Source organism: Panthera onca, chromosome A2 (assembly GCF_046562875.1).
Source record: "Panthera onca isolate mPanOnc1 chromosome A2, mPanOnc1 haplotype 2, whole genome shotgun sequence".
NCBI lineage: Eukaryota > Metazoa > Chordata > Mammalia > Carnivora > Felidae > Panthera > Panthera onca.
This window is the reverse complement of record NC_138340.1, coordinates 42,689,480-42,709,949: the sequence shown is the minus strand read 5'-3', so window position 1 is coordinate 42,709,949 and position 20,470 is coordinate 42,689,480. Positions and strand designations below refer to the sequence as shown.

Genomic DNA, 20,470 nt, shown 5'->3' with positions numbered 1-20,470 from the left:
ATCACTCTAAATGAAAACGGCATCCTTTGCATTGCACACAGAGCTTTAAGAAAAGTCTTCTAGTAGGGGCGCCTGGGTGGCGCAGTCGGTTAAGCGTCCGACTTCAGCCAGGTCACGATCTCGCGGTCCGTGAGTTCGAGCCCCGCGTCAGGCTCTGGGCTGATGGCTCGGAGCCTGGAGCCTGTTTCCGATTCTGTGTCTCCCTCTCTCTCTGCCCCTCCCCCGTTCATGCTCTGTCTCTCTCTGTCCCAAAAATAAAATAAAAAAAAAAAAAAAAAAAAGAAAAGTCTTCTAGCACTCCCATCTACGTAGATTGCAGTTACACCCACCTGTGCACCCAGAGGTTGGTTACTATCACTCAAGTACATCCTATTTTTACAAACCATTGCTTTTTTTAAAGTGTTCATTTATGTCGAGAGACAGAACGTATGTGTGCAGAGAAGTCACAGAGAGAGAGAACCCCAACCAGACTCCACACTGTCAGCACAGAGCCTAACACAGGGCTTGATCTCACGAACTGTGAGATTATGATTTGAGTAGAAATCAAGAAATGGACGCTTAACCAACTCAGCCACCCAGGTGCTCCTACAAACTATTCTTTAAAAAGGCACTACAAGATAGCAGTATAAACTTTATTTTAACAAGAAATACTTGTTTGTTTTTATATTTTTAAGCTTATAACCTCATGAGTGCATGTTTTAATACATTTTGAGAAAGGACACTGTTTACCTGTATTCACCAAAGGTTTCATCTTTTACTGACTGAACTTCTGGATCTGGATGCAGATCTTCCTTTTCTTTCACTAAAACACAAATAGAGGGGGAAGTAATAAAAATAATTTTTAAAGACATATTAATAATGTAGTTAAAGATAGATCATCAGTAAGAAGCACTGCTCCAGTTCTTAGATACTAGCGAGTCAAGGTTTTTTTTGGTTTTTTGTTTGTTTGTTTGTTTTTTTGTGGTTGTATCTACAACCCATCAGTTACCTCTTTGTTTAAGCAAAAAAGGAAAAGGAGTTCCTGGATTCTCCTGATTTGTCATCAGAATTACAGCCTGTTGCAGACCATCGTGTGGCTATTCAGTATTATGTGGGCAATGAGTCTTACTGGAAGAGTAAAACTTAGTTATGGTTTCTTAGGGAAGACCAAATTACTAGATCTACATTGTACTAACCAAAACTTTTTGAAGATGCCATGGGATCATACCAGATCTATGTCACTAAAGTGAGTCAAGAGTCAACCCTATGACCATCCTCTTGTCACTCATATTCATAATTGCCTCAGATAATCAGAATATTCACGTCTATCTACGGTGACATTTTAAATTTGATTTATTCTAAGTAGTGGGACACAGGACAACTAGGAAAACTCAAACAAAAAAACTTCATGGCATCTTGTACTTCTACTTGCAGAGACCTAAAAGATTCTTTCACCCATCCTACAATGTGAAATGCTGACTTTTTTTTTTTTCTTTTCCATCATTCTTTAAAATTTGGATAGGGCCACACTTCACAAGAGACTATTTGTGGGGGATACTCAGAAGAGGATGTTCTATCTCTTTAAAATTTCCAATTAACTAACTCAGACATTCATTAATTATTGAAAATCTACTTCATAATAATTCAGGGTTCACAGGAAAAAAAATGAGATGGATAATTACATAAATTCCCACACATACATTTTTTAAAAAAAAATTTTTAACATTTATTCATTTTTTTTGAAAGGCAGAGAGGGGCGCCTGGGTGGCTCGGTCGGTTAAGTGTCCGACTTCGGCTCAGGTCACGATCTCACGGTCTGTGAGTTCGAGCCCCGCGTCGGGCTCTGTGCTGACAGCTCAGAGCCTGGAGCCTGTTTCCAATTCTATGTCTCCCTCTCTCTCTGCCCCTCCCCTGTTCATGCTCTGTCTCTCTCTGCCTCAAAAATAAATAAAAAAAAAAACGTTAAAAAAAAAAAAAAAAAAGAAAGGCAGAGAGAGACAGAGTGCGAATGGGGGTGGGGCAGAGAGAGAGGGAGACACAGAATCCAAGGCAGGCTCCAGGCTCCGAGCTATCAGCACAGAGCCCGAGGCAGGGCTCGAACTCACAGACCGTGAGATCATGACCTGAGCTGAAGTCGACCATTTAACCGACTTAGCCACCCAGGCACCCCTCCACGCATACATTTTGTAAAAATTTAGAAATTATGCTTTTGTTTGTTTGAATGTTCAATATACATATCGGTTCCCAATAAATATTTGCTAGATGAATCATAAGCCAATAAAAGAACTTCTCACTAATCTGAACATCATCAAACTAATAGGAGGAGGATCTAAATCTTTCCCGTTATGTAAAAGCATCTTGAATGCTAATAAGAGCAACAACACAATATGGATATCTGACAAAGATCAAATAAATTTGAAAGTTGAATTAAAGCCAACCATTATTTAATTATGATGGTTTTTATTTATGTTTTATGTACATAAATGCAGGAGCCAGTGTATTCAATATATGTCATGGTCATAAGAAAAGCATTCCCAGCCATGGTTAACTCTAACAAAGCTGGCTGGCGGAGTCACAACTGTTAGAATATGCTAGTGCATGCATTCTCTGCACCATAAATATGTGGCAAGGCTTGCTATAAATGGGTCCCTTCCTCTTAAGACAAACTGTATGTGTGTGGCGTAGTGATTAGTGTTCTCAACATCTCTGATACTTTACAGACAGAAAGTAGAAGCTTGGAAATATGATAAGCTTCCTTAGAGACTATCTAAATACTAGAAAGTAGAAAACAAGTAACCATCTGAAAATAATATTCTGGACCATATATCCTTTGGTTAGTTAATTTAGGATATTTTTTCCTTTCAGTACACTGCATATCTAATGTGCTAACATAAATTTGACTTAAATGTGTAACTTAAAAAACAAAAGATGTGTCAGAAGAATGCCTCCTAGAAAATACTATTTAATAACTTCATAGGATATTAAGAAACAGCTTTACCTGAATACTTTCCACCTCTGTTCCTCTTCACAAAGCAAACAGTTAACAGGATTAGTGTGAGAAGAGCAATCGCACACATCAATCCAATAAACCAGCCTTGAGTGGAGATGTCATCATATAAACCAGCATATTCTGTTGTACAAAGAGAAATCACACAGTGAACACTAGAAACAGGCTTTGGGATTATGCCCCTTGTGGGAATATGAAACATATTTTTTAAACATACAAAATAGCATCCGATTTATTTTTCCTTTCATTGACCCTTGAGGCAATGTGATTTAAAGGACATTTCACTGGAAGAATACTGACAAATCATTGCAGTCTTTATTTAGAAAGAGCCCTCTCAAGCTACATTTGACTCAGAGGATGAAAACCAAAAAGGGATAGTGGAGGCAGATCGAGTGAAATACACAGCAGCACAAGCAAGCAAAAGCATAAGCTGGCTTGGTTATATGCAGATTGCCAGGGAGTTTCTGTGGGGCTTAGGTTGTTTTGTTTTTCTTTTTAGTTTTTGTTATCAACATGTGTTAATTGGCAGGAGGTATTTTTAGTCAACTACTCTGGTAAAAATGATAAGGAATATGTTGGAACTTTGTGGAACATTCTTCATTTTGATAATTTAAAAATGGTATGCTAAAACAAATTGAAACTATTATCTTTATAGCTAATGTACTCCACATTTTTATCTTTAACACAGGAAGTAGATAAAATTTAAAAATCTACAAAACATAGATTTATTGTCTAAAATTGCCCCAAATACAATCTCATGTCTCACCTCTCCCTCTGGTCTCAATTACATCTTCAAAAATGCTATTGTTATCAACCCAATTCTTAGTCAAGAGGCGAACTATATGTTCAGCTCCAGGCTCAAATACCTCTACTGGGTGAGTCTTTTGAGTAAGATTTACTCCTTCTGATATCTTCCCGATACTTTTACCTAAGAAATGCACAGAGTTAAATCATATAAATTGTAATTGTTGAAAAACAGGACATGAAAAGTAAAAAAAAAAAAAAAAAAAAAAAAAAAAAGTTAAAAAAATCCTGTTATTTGAGAGGAGAGCCATTTATAGCACTTATTTCTCAGAGAGTTTTTGAATTATCAGGAGATCAAGAACATCAGCATTTCAAGCTTTTCTTTCTTAATACACTGAAAATGAGTAAATGAAATGAACTTATTTCATGTCCTTTAAAGATGATGTACTTGTTGATGAAATGGCACTATATGAATGGTTCAAAACCAAACACAGATTTCAAAAAATTATACAATGTCACTTTGTGCATTATGAACTTTCTCAGACCTAGCAGGAAACTGAACACGGCCATTTTGGCTTGGTTTTGAAAACAAATGGCATTATAATTATATGTGTGTGTGTGTGTGTGTGTGTGTGTATACATATATATATATATATTTGCTTTGTTCTTCTCCATCAGTACTGATGGAATAGCATCATAACATGATCATATATTATATACTTGAAATTTGCAGACACATAAGCAGTTTTATAGGTATATAAAGTACAGGTTTATAGGTACATTTAAATGAAATGCACTGGGATTTTTAAAATATTGTAAGACAATAATACTTTAAAAAAAAGAAACCTGAGTAGGGCAATATATTAACTGTAGAATCCTACAGAAGTTAAAAATATGAGTCAAGTGTAATTAAAGGTATATTTGATTTCTGAAGTTGCAACAAAATATGCAAAATATCTTTATATTTGATCCACAGTTTTGCTAAGAATCAACTCAACATAATAAATGTAAACCAGAAAGTGTTAATAATTTACACTGGAGATAAAATACTGTAATCCATGTTGAGAATATTAAAAGTTATGAAACCCTGTTTCAAATGGGTATATGTCACACATTAAAATTTGGTTATAACTTTTAACCATTGAATACACATTGATGATATAGTTACTGGTAACAAAAGGGCTTCATTAAAAAATATCACCATGGGAGAAGTAAGGCTAATTATATTAGTTGAGCAAAGCCTTTAAGATTGAGCACCACTGAAATAGAACACAATTAATCTTGACTTTGAAAAACAGAAATATTAGTATAATATTAAGTAGTGCAAGCTTTTGAAAAATAGAGCAAAGCAAGTGTTTTGTTCAAACCAATAAGGACACAAATATTTCTGAATAGCTCCATCATCTTTCCCCTCTTAGACTATGGAATATGAGCCACCTGAAAATCAGAGTGACAACCAGAAAATGCTTGTGTATCAAATCCCATTCTCTGAACAAATGCCAGATGACCTTAAAATGTGCTACCTAGGCAGAGCAAGAAGAAAGATACAGAGAAATAGATTCTAATTTCCACAAAAGTTATTTTTAGAGTGTTGTGATATCAAGCTTTATCTCCTCAGTGGAAATATATATGTATGTTTCCTTTTTCAGAGATCAGGCTGAAATCCAGTGGCAAAAAGAGATTATAGTTTCTTTCCTGTAAATATGGCAAGATATGCCTATAGAAGAGAAATCAGTGTCAACTGGGGAAGGGGCAGTAGCTGAAAATGCAGAATCCTGAAAAAGAACACAAACATACTAGTAAGGAACATTTTCAAATTACTGAGACATAGGGCAGTGAAGAAATATGTTGTAAGATACTCAAGCACATTAGCTACATCTTTAATTTGCAAAGATGCCACATCATTTATAAAATCATACCAAGAGCATTTTCCATTAGCTAAAAACATTTTCAACCATGAAAGTGACCAAACCCAAATTCTCTAAATAATTCCATATATGCATATGGTGACTATAACTCTTCTAAGAGGATTTTGTGAATTTTTTCTTACCTGCTGCAAATTAGCAATGATGGGATTAGCATTTCTCCTGCATATTATGGTCTTGATTCTAACAAAATAGCAACCCTCTCCATGCCTCAAACTCTGTTTTGAAAAATATGGAAGTTGCACATTTAGATTACTACTATTCTGATTTCTTTTCTTTGTATGGAACACCTGATGCCAGTTTGACCTCTTGAGAAATGAGATCCTTTTTGTTACTAAAAAGTTTTCAATTACCGTTTAAAAAAATTTTTTTAATATTTATTTATTTTTGAGACAGACAGAGACAGAGCATGAGCAGGTCAGGGGCAGAGAGAGAGGGAAACAAAGAATCTGAAGCAGGCTCCAGGCTAAGCTGTCAGCACAGAGCCCAACGCGGGGCTCTAACTTGTCAACTACGAGATCATGACCTGAGCCAAAGTCAGAGACTCAACTGACTGAGACACCCAGGCGCCCCTCAGTTATCATTTTTAAATCTCTCTTTTGAGTTCTTCATTCAACATGGTGTCTCATTTGTTCATGGGAATAATTTGTGGGTTTCTTGGGAGAAACTATTTGAATACATACACTTTTCCCATAAAAGGGAGCTTTGAGTATTTAGGGTATCCGAGGAAAACATAAACCCTTCACTGTGTAAATACAGTAGGAACAATAAGGAGAAACAGATAATAAAGATCAGAGCATAACCATTCATACACAGTGATTTTACAGTGATTCATATACACTTGGATATATTTTAAAATAATATACATACTTTATAAGTTACAAGTTAGTCTTTCCCATTGCTATTGCCTTTTTCTATTGATTCTACCTTTCTTTTCTGATCTAAAATTTGGAAAAGCATCCAGAGCAATGGCTAACATACAGTAGAAAATAAACAAATGATTATATTTCCCTTCCTGCCATCTCCTTTTCCTTCTTGTCTTCCTCAAATATCCTTCTAGGTCTGACCAACTTGAATCCTATACAATGCCCTCTTGTTTAACTTATATCTGTGCAGCAGTTCCTCTGTTTCATTTCCATTTTTTGGCCCTAACTTCTTAATTTCTCTCCTTTTAAGCTTAGCAAAAACACTGCTAAAATTATAATTGCTGAAACAATTTGGGAAGGAAAATGGGTCTAAGTTGGAAAAAACAAAACAAACCAAACCAGAAAAGTGCAACTGAATTCGCAGACTTACACAAATGAAACCAGAGATTGATGGGTCATTTCCAAGCCAGTATTTGACATCAACCAGTAAACAGTTAAATTAAATTGATACATGAATCAATATATATACACGTGTGTGTGTGTGTGTGTGTGTGTGTGTGTGCGTGCGCGCACGCGCGTGTATGTATGTATGTATATATATATGAGTCAAGACATGGAAGTTAAATGTATTAGATCATTGTTACAAAATGTCTACCAGGACAAGAGGCAAAATTTTTTGTTATGAAAAATTTCCGAAAGAAAAATATCCCTCTACTAACCTTATGAATAACTTCATGGACTTACATACTCCTATTTTAATTAAGTAAAATTATAGTCCCTGACCTTATATACACTGAGGCTATAGTTTCATGCTGTTGTGTAGAAATCCATAAATTGAGTCAATGTGAACTTTACACACAAGAGAAATAAATTTTGTATCTGTATCAGTGGAAAACAAAAGGTCAAACAGATTGAGACCACAATCATTTCTAATTCACAAGGGATAGCATGGTATGTTCCCTTCAGAGCAATTTAAAAAACAGCATGCAGGAACCTCTTGCACTTACTCCCTTCTCCTAATGTGGAGCCTTCCTCTGTGATTGGTTTTCCACAGCCCTTTGAAGTGCAAGCCCTCAAGTAGAATTTGTACTTGGTAGTCGAATTGAGGTTTGAGAGACGCCAGCTGGGCTTTGATGGAGTGGTAATGTTGATATCATTTAGTTCTCCAAGTTCATAGGTGTCATTTACTAAAGAAATAAACATGAACAGCAATGCCTTAGATTTCATACTCTTAACATTTCAACTTGTGTTGTCCCTTATTTTTGATTCTGTATACACTTGTGGTATGCAAGGCACTACCTTAATGATTAATGGCCAGCAACTTACTCAATTCTATGATGTGGACATAATTATTATTACAATATCATACATGGGAAAATTGAGGTCTAGCAAGAATAAACACCATGCCTCAATCCAGAGCTAGTAACTGGCAAACCAAGATTTGAATCCAAACCACAGTCTTTCCACTCCAGAGCCCATGTTCTTGATCACTCTGCCACACTGAAGCGAATCACTCCACTGTCATTATACCTATTAAAAATGATGGACTTTCCTCCCATATTATATATTCATTGAATCTTTCACATAAGCGCTTTTAATATTTTAGCAGAATAATTTGGACGATGTTTTGTCCAAATTCACTTTTTTTTTAATTAAAAAATTTTTTTTAATGTTTATTTATTTTTGAGAGAGAGAGAAACACAGAGTATGACCAGGGCAAGGGTAGAGAAAGAGGGAGATACAGAATCTGAAGCAGGCTCCGAGCTCTGTGCTGACAGCTCAGAGCCCGACATGGGGCTTGAACCCACGATCTGTGAGATCATGACCTGAGCCGAAGTCGGATGCTCAGCTGACTAAGCCACCCAGGTGCCCCAATGATTTGTTGTCTCCCATGGCTTCTGGTTTAATATGAGACACCAAATAAGTCCTCATTATATGCAGAACCAATAAACTGATTAATAAATTATATAAGATACCTACTATATACTAAGAACTATGCCAAGTGCTAATCAGAAAAAGTTGAATTATTAGACAGCCATCTTTCAAACAATTTGGACCAGCAAGACCATGGGATTTATGGTATTACCATAAGTGGGATTACCATAAAAATAGTCCAAGAAATGAAACATACCCCAAAATTGTGCAGCCATTAGTAGCAAGGGAAGGGCTAGAATAAATCCTTTTGATGCTAGTCCAACATATCACATAGGTTAAAAAAATATACATATATATACATGCACACACACACACACACACAAACACACACACTTGACATAAAAATGCCTTGTTTTGGTTTATATAGTGCAATTAGATCAATGAACAAGAAAAACAAAGATCCATATGTTGGAAATTAGAAAAAAAATCACTCTTTACAGATTTGAGAGCATTCCTATAAAATACCACAAAGTCCATTGAAAAACTACAGTAATCAATCTACAAATTTAGAGAAGTATATAGAGAGCTCTCATACACATAATCAACAACTATTTAGAACATACAAAGCAACGGAAAGAGAGAAGTTATCCAAAAATATTTCAATGGAACATACAAAGCAACGGAAAGAGAGAAGTTATCCAAAAATATTTCAATATACCTTAACAGCAAGCAAAGTAAGTGTACAATTACATCATTTGATTAAAAATCCATATATCAAGGATTATGATAATCACTGCAGTTGTTAACATTCCAGACTTTTCTCTAAGAACTTGTTTTTTAAAAAAAATTTAAATCTTACATACAAATCAACACAGAGGTTGAAATTAATGTTGAATTTCTTTACTCTTCGGATACATAAATCATACCTTTACCAAACAAATTAACAGTTTAAAAGTCTTCAAGTATTTCTTCAGTGCTGTCTATATATTTGAAAACCAGTTCATAGAATACTGTAGGCTTAAGAGCTCAGCATGGAGAATCAGACAGATTTAGGTTGGAATCCTGCTTAATACTTACTTTACTACATGGCTCTAGTTAGGTGAACTCTGCATGCCTCAATTCTGACATCCACAAAATAGTGAAAATACATCCCTCATATATTTTCCATTTTAATGAAAAAATATGGGAGAGCACTTGGTACTGATCCTGCTACTTAGCAAACACTCAAAAAATGCTAACATGTTACCTCCACTGGGATTATGCCTGTATCTATGTAACTATATAGCCCAACTCAGGACAGGCCTTAGGAGCTAAAACTCATACGTGACCTGGATTGCTACAAGCTTTGAACTACCGGGACGCAGAATAGCTCATTGAGACCATCATCAAGATGGCTTTTGCAAGCAGCACAGTCCTAGGGTATGGAATTCATGTCCTCAAAATCTAAAATTTTCTATGACCTCAGTTCCCTAATTTCCACTTTGACATGATGCTTAGATGTAAAGACTGTTACACATGGAAGGCACTATGATTAAAAATAACCTGATTTTGTATAAGCATGTTTTCAACCAAATGTCACAGCAGCACAAGGGCAGAGCCCAGTCTGAGTAATGAGGCAAAACAACCCTTCAAGGCTCACAATACAATGTGCCTATACCAGCGGGCTATCCACAGAGGTTTCTACAAACAGAAGTACATTTAAGGTTGAGGCCGGAAGCATGTGTTGGAGACAAAAGAAGTGCAGGGTGGAAGTTACATGCACTCTGAGTCTCTGTTACCTCATTTACTAATGCTTTTCTTTGGCACGTTTCTTAATTCTCAATGCTTCTTATGCATAAATATTAAATATATATCCTCTGGTACCTACTGACTTTTCCTCTGAATCAGGGATTGGTAAACCTTTCTGAAAAGAACTATATTGTAAATATTTCAGCCTTTGTGAGCCATGTAATCTCTGTCACAGCTACTCAATTTGGCCACTGTAGTGAGAAAGCAGTTACTGACAAATGTAAATGAGCGGACATGTATGGCCTGTTTCTGAAAACAGGCAGCAGGCTGGATTTGGTCTGCAAGCCAATTTACAAACCCCTTTGTTGTTAAGGTAGTATGCCAGCTTACAAACCACCATCATTAGATTCTCAGCATAGCAAACCAAATACTCAACCAATAATGAAATATTAATAGGTGGACCCAATTCAAATTTCTACTTACTTATCTGATACTGTAATAGATAGCCAGTTAAGTTTCCATTCAGTTTCTTCGGTAGTCCCCAGGTTAAAGTAGCAGTGTCTTTATCAACTTTGATGACCTTCAGAAAAGCTGGTTGTTCAGGTACTAGAAAACAGAAGATCAAGAAGAGACACTTATAAATTGGTAAGTTTCTTTTTTTTTAATATCCATTAGATTACAGTTTTTTATAGAAATTGAGAAGCTAACTCATATGAAGTACATATTAATTAACTACTAGTAAAGAAGGAAATGTTTAATTTGCCCATGGCATAATTCCCATTGTTGACATTATTGTCCACTGTTATTCTTACCTCCTTCTGGTGTCTGAAATATATAAGGCTCACTCTCTGGACCAGCTCCTTTGGAATTATAGGCTAAGACTGTTAAATGAAATTCACTAAAGGCATCTAGAGAAGGAACCATTCCATAGTTTCTTTGTCCTGAAAACCTCAGAATGTTTACTTCTTTGGGATGTGTTCTTCCATCCAACAGACTTTTTGTTTTCCACCAATTTATCTGCAATGGAAATAGCAATGCTTTAACATTTTGGCCATGGTGGCAGATGCTCTTGTAGCTTCTTCTGAGATCAGTTCTTATTTGCATTTAAGATATTTATTCAGCAACAAGAACAAAATCTATAATAAAAACCTGATATCCTTTTAGATGTCCATGGACTCTGTCCTTTGGAATTGTTGACCAGGAAACTTTAACTAAGGTGCTGTTTATAACGTCCACACCATGGATCACTGGAGCTGTATCAGGATCTGTTAAGCACATAAGAATCATGAGTTTTCAATAACCTTTAAATGTGACTGTATCCCCTTTTCAAAAGGTGATTTTTCATAATGCTTAATCTGAGCAAAGCACTCTTAGGAAATCAATTCCAAATGGAACCAAGAGAGTTTCTCAACTCGCAGGAGTTTCAGAGCCCTAATAGGTTTCTAGGAGAAATGCAGCTCTCCAGGCAGGGGCAATGTTACTAGAAACAGTGGCCAGTGAAATACTCTGTGGGTATCTCGCCTTTAGAGGCAGGTGAACTAAACAATGTAACTAAAATTACTTGACAATTTGATCAATCTTTTGGGAACAAAAGATAACTGAGCATATGCTAAGTGTAGGCAATGTTGGATTGGCTCACATAATCCTGAAAACAATGCAGTAAAGTAGTAGTATTATCCCCATTCTACAGAGAACTAAGTGTAGAAGAATAAGCCAAATGCAGAGTAGCCAAGATAAATAATATCTTAGTTCACAGTGATGTTTCTGGTGTACTCAGGTAGAAGAATTTAGGTAGCAGGCAAATAAGGAGTTAAGTCATTTCACATTCTCAACCTTCCATTCTTGGATCAAAATATTACTCTGGACAATGGAAGAATAATGAGAGTAACGCCTTAATGACATGAAATAGAGCATCTTTCCTTTTTTCAATAACCTACTTGTTATTATGGTCTAAGTATTTAATAATATGAGCATATCAGTAGTACCTCAAAACTGTGTGTGTGTAATTCTATATACAAGTCTCAGTTTGCATCTCATCTGCATGAGGAAGATTCCAGACATACAAGTGAGTGAGGCCAGTGCATGGCAGCAGATGGTTGTTAGGAAGTCTTTGTAAGGACAAATGTCACTGGAAACCATATGACAGTTATACTGATCAACCAGTTACAGTGATGATTACTCGTCTTTGATTTTAATATAGAAATGGGTTTACTGGGAAATTGAATAAAATTAAAGCTTTTAACATACTTCCTTACCACTCTATAGTGATCAGCTATCCTACAGTCAACCCTCAAGTAGGAACCAAGTGTTATATTTCTGTTAATCTCCCACAGCTAGTATATCCTCTTTGCATGCAGTAGTTGCTCAAAAATGTTCATCAACAGAAATGCAATATGCATGAAAGAGGTGCTTGGCGGTTTCAGGTGTATCACTTACAGTCTTCCCCAGAATAGAGAATCACTGACTGAGGTTCAGGGCCAGAGCCAAGGTGATTGACGGCTTGGACCTGGACATCGTAAGGAGCGTAGACAGTAGGTGTCATCACGCGCAAGGTGTGGTTTGTGACCGTCTCTTCTTCCCACTCCACGGGGGCTCCCTGTGGCTTCCATGTCACTCTGTACTCTAGTCCTGGTCCATTCTGCTCCATGGATTTCAAAGGCTAAGACAAAAGGTAAGACTCATCTAGTGTGATCACGGATATGCTGAGTCAGAGACCGCGGCAATCCACCCTAAATGGCCTAAGAAACATTGCAATAGAGGGATCGGGTCTTGGAAGATCGTAAACCTCCGCCTGGTTTAGAAATGCTTAGGAAAATTTTTGTCTTTCTCTAAGTTTGAAAGTTAGTCCTTCACCTACCTAAGTAGTAAGGAACCACAATTTAGATGCCTTGTGGTTAAGTTTCACTGTTCGTATATGAAAGGATTTACTAAGAAATTCCACAGAGGACTTTTGCTTTTGTCTAAATTTTCCTCTACTATTTCATGACCAAAGAACTAGGAGATATAAAAAGGGCATGATCATGAACTGCATGATTGTGAAAAAGATCTCCCATGAATTTTCAGTCAGAACTCTTTCCACCTGACCCCATCCATCCTTCTCCATATGCCTTTCAAGAGAAGAGAGAGATTGAGTAAATCCTTATTTCTGGATAATATGCATGTTTACACATTAGCACCTAGAAGATATAGCTCTTCTCTATAATAAAATAACTCTCTAGCTTCTTGACTATTTCGTTAAGACAAAGTGCCCCCCTCCCATTACCAGCTTCCACTATATTTTCCTGTAAAAGAAAATTTAGTGGAGGAATTTCTCGCATAGGAAATTGGTTATTTCCACTCTCATTTTTAATCAAGCATTACTTTAATTAAAAAAAGTTAAAGTGATTTAAACCACCTATTTCATTCCAAAAATGGGAATATGCATTTAAACGAATCTGTTATATAGAATACATAAAAATGTGACTTTAGTCCTAGAGTGTAAGGTTCACTTAAATAAACAGTAATTTTGTGGGTATAGACGAGCGATTCAGTAATGTGGTATGTAGTGTTTTCTTACAGAATGTGCAATGCTTCTTGATTCAGTCCAATTTACTAAAATACTCTTTAGATGGATTGGCTGGAATTAGGTTGAAAGGAGTGCTATATCAGCAAAACAATTTCAAGTTACACTGACTCCAAGATGATTCCTTAAATTAGTTATGAGGGGAAAAAAAAATCAAAACAAAACAAAACCCTTCTGAGATTTCAGTCACTGTCTATACTTTGCATTCAAAGTTTTGCACCGAGGTAATTTTTACTACCATCAGGATATAAATTCACCAGGGGCTCTAGCAGTGCCCAGATGAATCAGGCCACAAGCTTCTAGTTTCATACCGCAATCTGGAATTACGGTTCCTTCAGCCTCTACCAACAATAAATGTGCACAAATAAAAGTATTCAATTTACACATGTTTTGCTCCAAGGAAAATTGTTACATTTGATAAAGCTCTCTGGCAAATTTTAAAATAAACTGCCACCATAGGTAACACTTTTAAGAAAAATCTTATCTAAATCACCAGGCTCCTGGGTGCCTGGACTCCGGAAGAAGCCGGAGGAATATTTTGTATTTGGCTTTCAGACAACTGGCAACAAAACCACAGCAAATTCTTAAAGAGGCCCCCAACGAAGATAGCAGACGGGAAGGGCAAAGGCAGGGGTGGGGGTCGGGCCCTCTTTTCATCACTGACTCAGCGCAGGGCATCTGGGTAAGGTCATTAAAATGAGAGTCCCAGCTTCTCTGTATGAAACATACAGCTGATAGCATCGAGCTGCGGTGGCCCTTCAGGAGTGCGGACGACTAATGAGCTGATACTGGTATGCCATGGTGTGTTTCTCTGAGGAACCGGCCTGATCATTACATGCTATTATTTTCATCTAACCACTTATAACATCTGTCTGACAGAAATTTCTATGAAACTTAAGAGAGAAAAGGACAGAGACTCTCCAAGAAAAAGATATTAATATAATTTCAGATTATAAATTAAGGAATTATCAAGACAATGTAGTAGCAAATATGTATGACCACAAAGTCAAGGAAAGAAATAATATTCTTGGATATATTTTGATTCTGTGTATTACCATTTTTCTTCAAATTTCAAATTCACAAACTTTAATTGCACTGAAATGTGAATAATGGGTTAGTGTTAATATAAAAATATTGACTAAAAAACATCAAACTAAGGTTCATACATCCTAAAACCCTTCGCAAAATCGTATCTGGAAAGAGGTTTAGAAATAAAATAGTATATTCCGGCATACATGCAAGAATGTTCTACATTTACATACAATTCAGTGAATTTAATGTTGGAAGTCTATTATTAAAATCACAATGTTTGGTAATCTACTTTCAAGTAGGTTAAATTACTTGTTCATGAATATGTCCAAAAAAAGGGGGGGGAAAATTACCCACTAAGAAGAAATTTAGAAATGACACTCAAAAAAAACTCATCTGAGCAGATGTGAAATTTCATGCCAAATTCAAAGACAAAAGTCTACTTCATAACCTTTAATAGAGATATATAAAGGGGCAAAAAATGCAGTTTAAAGTCCACAGATACCTATGCTGATACCCTAGGTTTGTTGATGTCTAGTGCCAGTCACCCTGACCTCAGCTCCTATATCTAGACAAAGCTGTAAATGACAAGGTTGTTCTCGGAATTAGAAAACCGTATACAAAAAGCTTGATCGTGCTTAGTAAGTAGTGGGTATTATTTGGCAGCCATCCTTTAGATATTCATAATGTTTATTAGACCATGTACTAAAATTTAGTGAAAATTTTTGAGCATATTTTTTACATGAAAGGATTGAGAATGCTAGTTGTAAAAATACTAAAAAATCTGACAATTTTGATAATTGATCACAATTATATCAACCTTTATAAATTTTACATAATTTACCAATGTTTAACATTCTAATAATATTCTAATCACAAAGATCTGTAAAATATACAAATTGAATACATTTATCAAATATACAAATCTTATATCTTTGTTCTTAAAAAATATTTTTCTATCCTTACACGTAGCATGCAGATCTAAAAGAAAGAAAAAGAAAAAGAACACAAAGTAGTGTATAACACATTAAAGAATACATACCTCCCATTTTATAATCATTTCCTTGGGTTGAGAGGCTTGAACCCTTATGTTTTGTGGATTCTTGTCTGGAGCTAAAAAATTATAAGTATTAAAATTACACTTTCCAATTTTATGGCCCATAGGTAAATCAGCCTGTCATCCCTCCTCCAGCTAAAAACAATTCTAAATAACTTTGATTGTATTTGTTTATTTCTATCTGGCCAAGTCTATAAAAAGACTTGAGGCAGTTTTTCCCTCCAGCTTTATGTAATTGACATGTAACATTGTGTAAGTTTAAGGTATAGAGTATAATGATTTCATAAGTGTGTATGTATGTATATATATACATATATGTATCAAATACATAGATACACATATTTATATGTATATATTGTAAAATGATTATCACTATAAGATTAGTTAACCTATCCATGAGCTCACATAAGGCAGCTTTTAAATATATATTTTATTTGGGGCGCGTGGGTGGCTCAGTCAGTTGAGCATCCAACTTCGGCTCAGGTCATGATCTCATGGCTCGTGGGTTCAAGCCCCGCATCAGGCTCTGAGCTGACAACTCAGAGCCTGGGGTCTGCTTTGGATTCTGTGTCTCCCTCCCTCTCTCTACCCTCCTCCGCTCATGCTCTGTCTCTGTCTCAAAAATAAATAAACATTAAAAAAAATTTAATATGTATTTTATTTAAAGGGGTAAAATCATACGCTTGAAGTAATATAATTATTATTTAATAGAAAGTAGATGGTTCATTTTAGGTATCTTCATTTTAAACCTGCTCTTTAAATTTTTCAACTTGCTTTTTTAAAATTCTTAAACCTACTTTAAAAAAAAATTATTTGAGAGAGAGAGAGAGAATCTTAATCAGATTAAGATTAAGAGAATCTTAATCTCCATGCTCAGCACAGAGCCTGATACGGGCCTCAATACCATGACCCTCAAAGCATGACCTGAGTTGAAATCAAGAGTCGGATGCTCAACTGACTGAGCCACCCAGGCATCCCCAAATGTTAAACCTACTTTTTAAATACACATATTAATTTTAAACCTTTCCTTTTCCTATTAGAATTACTGTTAGTAATGTGTGTTGTGAGTATTTCCATCTTAACAGACAAACACCATGTCTTAATTTCAACAGCCCAGTGTTAGGGACAACAAATAGGAAAGAGCAGGTAATGTGCCCATGAAATATATTCAGATGGTTCCATTTCATAAGAAAGGGCTAAGTGTAGTTTTAGTGCCAAATGCAACTTACACTTAAATCACACACGTATGTGTGATTCAGTTACTATCTCTTCTTGCTTTTCCTCAATCCAAAAAGGAAGTTTTACCCTAGCATATTTATTTTGCCCAGGGGAAAAAATAATAATGTCACTGTTATGACCACTCAAACACTCCTAGATATTTTCAAGTGTTGGGGCACCTGGGTGGCTCAGGCAGTTAAGTGTCTGACTTTGGGTCAGGTCATGATTTCATGGTTCGTGGGATCTAGCCCTACGTCAGGCTCTCTGCTGTCACCTCAGAGCCCACTTTGGATCCTCTGTTCCCCTTTCTCTTTGCTCCTCACCCACTTGTGCTCATGCTCGCTCTCTCTCTCTCTCTCTCTCTCTCTCCCTCCCTCCCTCCCTCCCTCAAAAATAAACATTAGAAGAAAATGTTAACAAGGTGACTACAATGAATCAACTGTTTTATTTCAGAAAATTTAAATAAAAAGGAATATAAAGGGAGAAAGCTGATTTTCTATATACTGAAATTCGGTTTATAACATACTTGATACCTGATTTTAACATGATACTTACCTATCACAGATAATTCAAAGTAATGTTTGCTCATATACCTCCTTGTAATTTCCTGCTCTCTATCAAACATGCATATACTACTTTTTAATCTGATGTACTTTGGATATTTGTGTGCTGTTAGTTCACAGAACTTTTCAAGCTGTCTATTAGGAGAAATCTAAAACCCTACACCATAGTATCAATTTGTTGTTTCATATGTTGAAAAATGGGACAAAACTAAAATATTTTGAAATTGATGATATTTTGAAATATTTTATTTTGAAATATTTCAAAATATTTTCAAAATATTTCAAAACCTGATGTGAGAACTCACATACCTGCTGGAGGTGTTTCATGATGATCTGATGGCTGGCTAGGTTGGCTTCTCCCTACTTCATTCACGGCTATGACCCTGAACTGATATCTCACATATGGAGCCAAAGATAATAAGACTGTTGTTTCTTTTCCTTGGACTCTAGTCAGTTCCTCCCATCTTCCAGGTTCTTCCTTGTTTCCTTCAAATTCAACAATGTATTCTGGCAGTAGAAGCATAAGAAAAAGTAAAAATTAGAATGGAGTTAGTATGTTTAAGTTATAATAACACTTACATACAATATAAAAAGTATGAAAGGATGGGGAGCCTAGGTGGCTCAGTCTGTTGAGCATCCGACTCTTGATTCGAGCTCATGTCATGATTTCACAGTTTGTGGGTTCCAGCCCTGGGTTGGACCCTACACTGACAGTGAGAACCCTGCTTGGGATTCTCTCTCTCCCTCTCTCTGCCCCTCCTCAGTTTGTGCACGTGCGTGCTCTCTCTCTCTCAAAATAAATAAGTAAATAAACATAAAAAAAGTTTGAAAAAATATTTTAAGAATGATAATCTAGAACTGTGGTAAAAAAAATGGCCTTAATATTAACTGTGACTCAGGAACTTCAGGAACATAGTTACCCCAACATAGTACTCCCTACCACTAATATGGCTATTGTGATCATTTCCAGCATCCCACGTCAGCCGAACACTCCTGTTCTGTCTTTCAGACAAGTGTAGGTTTTCTGGTGGATCCGGAACATCTAATTAACAATAAAAAAAAAAAATTAAGGTAAGGAGAGTGCAGATCGTGGCTTTGTCCACTCAATTTTCTCCCTGAGGCACATTGCCAGCCCCCTTTCTTTCTCTCCAGGCCCGGGTCTCCACACCCAATTGTCCACATCTCAGCAGCCCTTCCAGTTCTGCTTCAAATGCAGCTTCCTGCACATATATTCCCTACCATAAACACTTTCTCCCTTCCCTCTGATGCCAGTTCTCAAAGGGCATCCTTGACCATGATCATAAACATTCTTTCAGAAGTAGATATTAACAATGAGGATTTGTTTCTGGGCCCTGTCTCTCTGGCTTACTGACAGAGCTGGGCCCAGGAATCTTCATTTCTAAGCAGTTGCCCTGCATTCCCATTATGTGCAATTTTGAGAAACATGATCTATCTCAAGAGGATCAGTATCTTCCTGCTCATATGTTTATTTATGTACCTGATTCATTTCCTGAATATGACAGACCTTCAAGAGTTATAGGGACTGCATTTTATTAATATTTGCATCACCCTCAGTGCTTTGCATATAAATGTTTTGTGACTAAATGAGTAAGTGAAAAGTATAATATCACTTCAATCATGCATGCAATTACCACATTCGAGCAATAAAATTAGGTCCTATGACTATAGGAAAATAAGATAAAGAACATGAACTCAGGCTTTTTTGTATGCTGTGGATTTTAATTGTAATTTCTAACAATGAATTCTCAGTATATAACAGCAACTTTTATACTCTCTTGGCCTAGAGTTCTGAAAAAGAGTAGGAAGTCTGTTTTTATTGGAAGGGAAAAATCTGGCACCAATAAATATGTCACAGACTAGAAAATTGAGTAGGTGATGATTTTTTTTTAATTTAAAAATTTTTAATTTTAAAATGTATTTAAATTCCAGTTAGTTAACATACAGTGTAATATTAGTTACAGGTGTATTAGTGATTCAACACTTCCATACATCACCCAGTGCTCATCACAACAAGTGCACTCCTTAGTCCCCTCACCTTTTCACCTGTCCCCCTGCCCACCCCCCTTCTGGTAACCATCAGTTTGCCCTCTATAGGTAAAAGTCTGTTTCTTGGTTTTTCCTCTCTCTCTTTTTTTCCTCTTTGCTTATTTTTTTGTTTCTTAAATTCCATATACGAGTGAAATCCTATATTTGTCTTTCTCTGACTGATTTTGCTTAACTTAATACTCTGGCTCCACCTATGTCATTCCAAATGGCAAGATTTCATTCTTTTTTATTGCCGATAATATTCCAATGTGTGTGTGTGTACACACACACACACACACACACACACACACCACATCCTCTTTATCCATTCATCAATCAATGGACACTTGGGCTTTTCTGTAATCTATTATAGGTAATGCTGCTATAAACACTGGAGTGCATGTATCCCTTTGAATGAGTATTTTTGTATTTGGGGGGTAAATACATAGTACTGCAATTGCTGGATTGTAGGGTAGTTCTATTTTTAGCCTTTTAAGGAATCTCCATACTATTTTCCACAGTGGCTGTACCAGTTTGCATTCTCACCAATAGTGTAAGAGGGTTCCCCTTTTACCACATCCTCACCAACACCTGTTGTGTCTTGTGTATTAATTTTAGCCTTTCCAACAGGTGTGAGAGGATATCTTATTGTAGTTTTGATTTGCATTTTCTGAGGGTGAGTGATGTTGAGCATCTTTTCATGTGTCTATCGGCCATCTGGATGTCTTCTTTGGGAAAATGTCTATTCAAGTCTTCATCCCATTTTTCATTGGATTATTCATTTTTTGGGGTGTTGAGTTTTATAAGTTCTTTATAGATTTTGGATACTAAGAGTAGGTGATGACTTTGAGTGTTACAGTCCATGGAAATG

At 36.2% G+C, this 20,470-nt stretch overlaps 1 protein-coding gene across 11 annotated transcripts in view; it reads right to left on the bottom strand.

Moving 5' to 3' along the window:
* Nucleotides 1-20,470, bottom strand: part of CHL1 (cell adhesion molecule L1 like) — a 199,854-nt gene that overhangs the window by 3,997 nt on the left and 175,387 nt on the right. For 10 of the 11 annotated variants that reach the window (XM_060631573.3, XM_060631571.3, XM_060631579.3 and 7 more), the window contains 11 exons: nt 18,494-18,595; nt 17,863-18,060; nt 15,758-15,828; nt 12,561-12,783; nt 11,274-11,389; nt 10,937-11,141; nt 10,608-10,730; nt 7,529-7,708; nt 3,753-3,914; nt 2,978-3,109; nt 730-802 (listed from right to left, as the gene is read on the bottom strand). In XM_060631573.3, the coding sequence (XP_060487556.3) occupies nt 730-802; nt 2,978-3,109; nt 3,753-3,914; nt 7,529-7,708; nt 10,608-10,730; nt 10,937-11,141; nt 11,274-11,389; nt 12,561-12,783; nt 15,758-15,828; nt 17,863-18,060; nt 18,494-18,595 (1,585 nt within the window). The remainder of the gene's footprint in view (nt 1-729; nt 803-2,977; nt 3,110-3,752; nt 3,915-7,528; nt 7,709-10,607; nt 10,731-10,936; nt 11,142-11,273; nt 11,390-12,560; nt 12,784-15,757; nt 15,829-17,862; nt 18,061-18,493; nt 18,596-20,470) is intronic. The other variant, XM_060631586.3, reaches the window with a different exon arrangement.